At 44.1% G+C, this 8633-nt stretch overlaps 1 protein-coding gene across 1 annotated transcript; it reads right to left on the bottom strand.

Annotated features, from left to right (window-relative positions):
• Positions 1–379: 379 nt before the first annotated feature.
• LOC108695473 (E3 ubiquitin/ISG15 ligase TRIM25) lies at positions 380–3672 on the bottom strand. The gene has a single exon (XM_018224001.2). The coding sequence runs from the start codon at positions 3025–3027 to the stop codon at positions 1435–1437; it is 1593 nt and encodes a 530-aa protein (XP_018079490.1). The 5' UTR covers positions 3028–3672; the 3' UTR covers positions 380–1434.
• Positions 3673–8633: the final 4961 nt, after the last annotated feature.

Below are 8633 nucleotides of genomic sequence, written 5' to 3'. Positions count from 1 at the left end.
CCTGGTGAAAAAATTTCTTTCATCACTGATCACTTCAGCTCTCCCTTATAAGAAGCAAATTTGCAGCAGAATAACAGTATTAAAGGGATACTGGCACTAAAAGTTTTCTTTTCAAATTATTAATCTAATGCAATCTCCAAAAGTAATGTGGCCCCCTTGCCCCTGATCCGCTGGTGTTAAACATGGAGGGGTGAGGGCGGTGGCATCACTGTGGCCACCCCTGGATAAGGTTACTCACATATGATGAAATTAATTGCCCACATTAAATCTGCTCGAAACAAGTTACCAGTGAACCCCCATGTAGATTTATGAAGATTTACAAGAAAAACATTATTGACGGAAACAAGATTCGGATACATAAAACAATGAACCAATCTAATGTGTTTCATGCCTGGGGGACACCCAATCATGGGCCATTTATTCAAACATTAACCAATCCTGGGTTAGGTTAGACACACCAATCAGGCAGTAGGATACAATATTCCCTTTGGTACAACATTCTCGAATACCAACAATTACAAAATGAGAATTGTGGTAAGTTCCTGTATATTATTATTATTGCTACAGCGCCACTTGGTTACATATGTTACACAATGATACAATACAAACGGATCAATACAAAAGAAACACAAACATTTACTTTCCAAAAAGAAAAGTGGAAGGGGGTCACAGTAATAATATGAGAGGCTGAAATGCATGAAAAATGATTGAAAATAATAAGACTGAAATGTGTTCCCCTGCAGAGAGAGACTCCTTACTCCTATATATTGGGGGTAATTGGAGTTGTTTTTATGAGTAATAAGGGGGTCACTTTTACATCCCTAGTGCCTTACGCTTCCATCCAGGTACAAAGCAAACGACCCCTGGTGTTTCAGACATTTTCATGGCAAATACGCAATTACAAAGAGGTGATAGATTTCATGTTACAATTCACATTTTCTGTAACGGTGAGATTGTTTGTTGTTCATTTAGACACGTCACGTAGAGGGTGCACCTTCCTACTGGTCCCAGTGAAATCCCAGTAGGCCCGAGGCATTAGGTGTGGGGTCATTATGTATTTAGGAGGGGTTTGATGTCATGGGTGGGGTTATTGAGTTTTCCTCAACCTTTGAACCAGACAGCTCCCTGAAATCCAGATAAGGGGCACCCTTACGGGGACCTCAGCAACACAAAATACAGGTTGGGGACTTGTGTAACAGTATTCCTTTACAAACACTATGTAAGTTCCTGCAGGAACCTGAAGAGCTGTGACTTGTAGCAGACTACCTGCAGCAGAACAACCAACGCACCCCTGTGAGCACTTAATGAAGGCAGGCTGACTATATAATAAACCTTTGTTATTACCAGCACTGCCATTTCTTTGGGATTTAGATCCAGGCAGTAAAATCTACAATGGACCCCACTCAACAGATCACATATGGCAGGAGCAATACCTTAGCTAATGATTTTCACCCAACTAGACTCAAGCCAGAATGCAGCATGGAGGGGCTCAGTAAAGGAGGTAGAGAAGGTGAACAGATGCCTTATAGGGTCTTTCAGTTCATAGAAGGACAGAAGTCCAGCCTTGTAGTCCAGTGAGATCCTGATTCCCCCGCAGGATGTAATGTCAGGCAAGTCATATTCTCTGTTGTTATGTAAGAGTACATAACGAGGCCCTCGAAAAAGACCCATCAAGAAATTCCTATCCACCTTGTACAAACCCCAGGACTTATCATTAAACCCAATGAGGGACCTAACTCCTCCATTCTCCATGCTTGGATAGGCTACCCCTACACACCATTTACCCAAATAACTGCCCTCCACGTCCCAGTAGTGGCGCCCCGACATGAAGCCCTTGGTGCTCAGGACCCGATTCTTCTCAAATCTCTGGGGGTTTTCAGGATGATCTTGGTCACCTTTCCAGTCTGTGGCAGATTTCCGGTTGTCTGATAAAGCCACATTAGGGCCGGCAGTGTTTATGTCCATTTCCAGGTCTGTCACCTTTTGCCCATAATCCCACCGTTGTTTTGCCCCCCTCACAATATCATTCAATCCTGTGTTCAATTTCTCTTTTAGAAAATATTTGTCTAAATCTGGCACTGCAGGTGTGAACCAAGCACCACTCTCATCCCTCTCAACATCCTCTGCCTCTTCCGACTCCCTCCCCTGTAGGACAGACAACGGATTGTCCATGTTGCACAGCTCTTCAAAGTGATGGATCTTCTGGGACAGCTGCTCCTTCTTTATTTCCAGTTCCTGGATAAGATTGGAGAATGGAAGGGAATATTGCTCTTCTTGTCTGGAGATCTCCTCCAGGATTTGCTCCTCTAGGGCTTCTAGCCATTGCTGGATGCACCTAAACAGGTCAGTGACTTGCTCACGCTCTCCAGCCACTTTCTTCTGGACCAGGTCTCTGCAGTTCTTCAGTTCCAAGAGTCTTGTCTCAGTGTCCTCTTTCATAGGGATCAGATATTCCAGAAAATGTTTAAGTTTCTCTTTCTCCTTCTCAGAGGCCTCGCTCAGTGACTCCACCCTGTGGCCCTGGTGCACCCCAACCAGGCAGCAGGAGGCACAGATACAGGCACCTTCCTCACAGCAGTGGTACTCCAGCAGCTTGTTGTGTACAGAGCATTTGTGTTTTGCTGGGTAGACAGGGGGTTCCGTTAATACGTGTTCCTCTGCACTGCTGTGCAGCTGCACGTGATTGTCACATAGAGAAGCCTTGCACAGCACACAGTACTTGGCAGCGGGCACAGAGGAATCACAGTAGGTGCAGTAGATGCCAGTCTTTTCTTGCTTTGGCTGCTCAGAAAGAAAATGTTCTGCAATGTTCCGCAGACGCAAGTTCTTTATTAGTTCCGGACGTCTCTTGAATCTCTCTCTACATTCGGGGCAGGAGGGCTTTTCCTCCACACCTTCCTGCCAGTCCCAGGTTTTGTTAATGCAGCCCTGGCAGAAGTTGTGGCCACACGTCAGAGTTACGGGCTCGGTGTAAATGCTCAGGCAGATGGTGCACGTCACCTCGACTCTAACACTAGCAGTCGCCATCGTGGCAAACGGGAACCAGGAGCGAAACGGAAAGTTTTCTGCCTCAGAGAGAAATGAAACTTGTTTTACTGGATCCCTCTGGTAAAAAGACAGGAGGCATGCCAAGGGGTGTGGGGAGAAAGCGAACACTTGGCAAGCATTTCATTAACCTTTTATTGCCTTTCCATGTGCAACATGGAAAATATTGGGCGAGGTTATAAGAAACTGAATACATAGGAACCCCCTTGACTTCTAGCAACAAAGTGTTTCATGAGGTCTGAAGTCTGTATTGGAAATCTGTCGGGACTCTTAGGACACATAGGGATTTCTGGGCTCATTTTTAAGTAGGTGGAGCCCAGAATCATCTGCAGAACCTGGGAAATCCTACATATGGAATTCATATTTGAGTCAAGGGGAAGGGGGGTTCAAGAGTTTTGGCTCTTTGTATTTGGGCTCATTAAAAATATACTAACCCTCCAAAACTTCTTGTGGAACCCAAGGGTCCATTCTTAAGATGGCATTCTGCCTTTTTCACTAGGATTCAGATTAAGGTGACGTAACAATTAGGATCTTTCCAGGAAATATGGTTCATTTCAATACACACGAGTACAGCTGAATCATTAGATATACAGATATAAACAACAGAATTCTACCTGTATCTGACAATTCAGCACAGTGGTTGACGTTCAGGTCCCTTCAAAGGCACGTGATCAAAATTTTCCAGCTCGCCTGACCATACACGCACGGAAAATTTGTTTTGTACGATATTATCTGTGCGTCTATGGCCACCTTTACTAAAGCCAAGTTTGCAGCTGAACTGGATCCAAATCCTGAAAATCAAGTGACTTCTCACCACACAAACAAGGAAGTAAAAAAAAAAAGCATTTAACAGCGAGTTTAGCTTTGGGTGTGTTTTGTTTTTTTTAAAAAAAAAAAAAAAAAAAAAAAGTCCTGACCCTAATATGCACATTAGATTTGGATGTGGAATCGGTCAGACTGGGCTGGAGGGACAGCGGGTAAATACCTGGTGGGCCCCACTGACAGAGCTGCTCAGTACCGGAACCCCAACAGCCGCACCTTCACCTGCTCCGTAGCTCAGTTACTGCCACAGAAAGTTAAAAAAATAGGTGAGGGCAGTGGGAGGTTGTGGCTGCATGAGCCCAGGTCTGGGAGTCAAAATAGGCCCTGCATTCCAAGTACACAGAGGCCCAAATAGCCCCCTACCAGGCCACTATAGGGTAACTTTCTATGGAACCGTACAGCAGCCCCTCTGGCATTTTGCAGAACCCACAGATTGCCAGTCCGGGCCTGAGCCCTGGATAGAGCTGGGCCAAGCTGGCCCACAGGGCGTGCGCATGTGTCGTTAGGCCACGGGGTAGAGTATTGCAGCGGGTTGGGTACCCGTGGGTTACCCGCAAGAAAAGTGGGTACCCTGCGGAATGAGGGTAGGATTTTCAGGTGTGGGTATAGATGCGGGTAGGGTTGCCTAGCCGGTAAAACACCTGCCAGGGCCGGGATTACAAATTTACTGGCAATGTAGCTGCTGATAATTTGTAATACCATTTACAAATGCCGCCTGCCGGTGAAAACATTTTCTTTGGCTTCTGGTGATGTGGCCCCTTTTGCGGCAGTACCCGTGGCTCTGTCCCTTTTTGTGCCACGCCCCACCTCTTTTTGCATCACGGTCCGCCCCTTTAGTTGCCGCCCCCAAAACTGGCCAGTCATTTTTTTTGAAAAGGTGGCAACCCTAAATGTGGGTCGCATCTAAACAACTTGTTTTTGTCCCCGTCCACTTTTAATGATGTCACTTCTGGTTTGTAGCAACAGCACTTCCTGTTTGATGGTGGTCTGCGGGTTGCGGATAAGGCAGTTGGGGGTCCGGTAGCGGATTAAAGTGGGTAAATATGCGGGATGCAGTTTGGGTCTTAGAAATTGGTTCCACACAGGACTTTATCATAGGGGTGGGCAGGAGCTTGCACCAACTAGTGGAGGAACGAGGGTCTGGACTAGGCCAACATAGCTGGCACTGGTGAGGGTGTAGAATCACTCTGGGTAGAGATTTTGACTGGGCAAAAGGTAACAAAGAGAATTATCATTGGTGTATGTTATAAACCACCTGGTATAAGTGTTGAGTATGAAGCCCAGCTACTCTTGCAGATACAAGCGGCTTCACAGCTGGGTCAAGTTGTTACTATGGGTGACTTCAATTATCCAGACATTGACTGGGGTAATGGGGTTGCTAAGACACAAAAAGCTAGTAGGTTTGTAAATATGCTGAATGACAACTTTTTATTCCAGCTCGTTCAAGAACCTACTAGGAATAACTCTCTTTTGTACCTGTAATAACTAATAATACTGAACTCATCTCTAACATTTGTGTGGGTGAGGGGCATTTAGAGAATAGTGATCATAACATGGTCTCCTTTGAGATTCTGTTGCAGAAGCAATTCTATAAGGGAGTAACTAAAACACTAAATTTCAGATGTGCAAACTTTGACAGTATAAGGGCATCTCTGCAACATATTAAGTGGGAAATGCTTTTCACAGGGTTAAACACAGAACAAAAATGGGAAGTCTTTAAAATGCTGCTTAATAAATCTACTTGTCAGTATATTCCACTTGTAAGCAAGGAACGTCGTTGCAAAGCAAAACCTTTTTAGTTCAATAGAAGTGTTGGTGTTGAGGTGGGTAAGAAAAGACCTGCTTTTAAGGCTTTCAAGTTAGCTGGTACAGCCGAATCATTTATAAGGTACAAGGAGGCCAATAAATCATGCAAAGAAGCTATAAGGCAAGCTAAAATTGCTATAGAAAAGGATATTGCAGCTAGCAGTAAAAAAAATCCAAAATTATTTTTTGAATATGTTAATAGTAAAAAAATGAAGCAGGAAGGGGTGGGACCCTTACTATCAGAGGGGGGTCAGCTGGTTGATGAAAACAAAATAAAAGCGCAGATTCTGAACTCATATTTTTCATCTGTCTACACCAATGAGGAACCAGTAAGTGAAGGTTTCCTTCTTAACAGTCCCAATTCTAGTAATACAACTAATGATGCATGGTTCACACATGAAGAAATTCAAAAGAGACTTGAACATGTTAAGATTAACAAAGGTCCAGGGCCAGATGGTATTCATCCCAGGGTAATTAGCGATCTTAGCTGTGTGATTGCCAAACCTCTTTACTTAATTTTTCAGGATTCATTGAGATCTGGCTTAGTGCCGAGAGACTGGCGAATTGCTAATGTGGTGCCTCTATTCAAAAAAGGATCCCGTTCTCAGCCTCAAAACTATAGGCCAGTTAGTCTGACGTCAGTGGTAGGAAAGCTTTTCGAAGGGTTAATAAAGGATAAGATACTGGACTTCATAGCAAATCATAATACTATGAGTGTTTGCCAGCATGGTTTTATGTGTAATAGATCTTGCCAGACTAACTTAATTTCTTTTTATGAGAAGGTAAGTAGAGACCTGGATTCTGGGATGGCAGTGGATGTGATTTACTTAGACTTTGCTAAAGCATTTGATACAGTGCCACACAGAAGGTTACTGGTTAAATGAAGGAATGTTGGCCTGGAACATAGTATTTGTACCTGGATAGAGAACTGGGTAAAAGATAGACTACAAAGAGTGGTGGTAAATGGAACATTTTCTAATTGGACCAGTGTTGTTAGTGGAGTACCGCAGGGCTCTGTACTAGGTCCCTTGCTTTTCAACTTGTTTATTAATGACCTGGAGGTGGCCATTGAAAGTACTGTTTTTATTTGTGCAGATCAGACTAAATTGTGCAGAACTATAGGTTCCATGCAGGATGCTGCCACTTTGCTCAGTGATTTGTCTAAACTGGAAAACTGGGCAGCAAACTGGAAAATGAGGTTCAATGTTGATAAATGCAGGTTATGCACTTTGGCAAAAATAATATAAATGCAAGTTATACACTAAATGGCAGTGTGTTGGGAGTTTCCTTAAATGAGAAGGATCTTGGGGTCTTTGTAGATAACAAATTGTCTAATTCTGGGCAGTGTCATTCTGTGGCTACTAAAGCAAATAAAGTTCTTGTATAAAAAAGGGCATTAACTCAAGGGATGAAACATAATTGTGTCTCTTTATAGGTCCCTGGTGAGGCCTCATCTGGAGTATGGGGGTAGTTTTGGACTCCAGTCCTTAAGAGGGATATAAATGAGCTGGAGAGAGTGCAGAGACTAAGGTTGGGGTTGTTTTCTCTGGGGGAAAAAAGGCGCTTGTGAGGGGACATGATTAGACCTTACAAGTACATTAGAGGACATTATAGACAAATAGCAGGGGACCTTTTTACCCATAAAGAGAATCACGTACCAGAGGCCTCCCCTTCAGACTAGAGGAAAAGAAGTTTCATTTAAAGGAACAGAGTAGGGGGTTCATCACAGTGAGGACAGTGAGGTTGGGGAATGCACTGCCGGGTGATGATTCAGTTAATGACTATAAGAGGGACTTGGATGATTTCTTGGACAGACATAATACAAAGGCTATTGTGATACTAAACTCTATAGTTAGTATAGATATGGGGATATATCATTTATGTGACAGTAGGGAGGGGTGTGTGTATGGGGCTGGGTTTTCATTTGGAGGGGTTGGACTTGATGGACTTTGTCTTTTTCAACCCAATTTAACTATGTAACTATGTAACATACATACCCGGTACATCTGGACTGGGAGTTAAAAGACCAGTAAAATAAAAAAAAAAATTAGTTAGTATACATAGAAAAAAAACCCCTCCGCTTCTGCTCCTTTTTAGAAAAGGCGACACAGAGACGATCCATCGTGCATCGCTCGATTTCTCCTCCCTGGCTATCTCTAGGGTTGCCACCTTTTATAAAAAGATTTTACCGGCTGCTGGGGGCGGGACATGATGTCAAAGGGGGCGGGACCACACGACGGAGACCCGCGGATATTAGAAGATGAAAAAAAAAAGGTAACTTGCAGGGGATTGGGGGCAGGCAGAGGGCTCCTTTTGATCGTATTACAAATTTAACCGCAGCTACATTGCCCGTAAATTTGTAATACTGGCCCCGGCCTTGGCAGGTATTTTACCTCCTATAAGGAAGGAAGGGGGGAGAATTGGAGTGCCGCACGATGATCGCTTCCTAAAGAGAAGTGGAGTTTTGGTAAGTTATTTCTTAATAAAGACTTTGTGATTGTAAAGTTGCATTTGTCTTGGTTGGTTTTTCCCCCAGATGTTCCTGGTCCTTTAATAGAGGCTCTGGCATTTCAAGAACACAGAGGCCCAATCAGTCCTCCAGTCACAGTGAGTGTCTATGGTAACTTACAGCCTCTGGCATTTGCCTCAACTTCCGCCTCTGACACGTGACTCTTGTGCCGACCCTGGAGCCCAAGCCTCGTGCTGAATACGGGATTTAGCTCAACCCCAATATAGCACATTTGGTGATCCCTAAAACAAACCCCATGAAGTGAGTCAGTTCAGCTCAGTAAAAGGGGGACAGTGAGTAAGGGAACAGGAAGTCGGCACTAGGAACTCTGGAACGCATTCTGGAACGCACAACAGAGATCAAAGGACTAGTTGTGAGAAACTGATACACTAAGGAGCAAATTGCGTAACATCACAACTCCAGTACGTCTTGTGTGGTATCACTCGGGCAC

The sequence above is a fragment of the Xenopus laevis genome, chromosome 6S (genome assembly GCF_017654675.1).
Source record: "Xenopus laevis strain J_2021 chromosome 6S, Xenopus_laevis_v10.1, whole genome shotgun sequence".
Classification (NCBI taxonomy): Eukaryota; Metazoa; Chordata; class Amphibia; order Anura; family Pipidae; genus Xenopus; species Xenopus laevis.
The sequence above is the reverse complement of the archived record's forward strand: the minus strand, read 5'-3'. Positions and strand labels throughout refer to the sequence as shown.

Bases quoted from the DNA above. Each gene is read 5' to 3' on its own strand.
- LOC108695473 (XM_018224001.2), bottom strand. From the start codon at position 3,027: ATGGCGACTGCTAGTGTTAGAGTCGAGGTGACGTGCACCATCTGCCTG.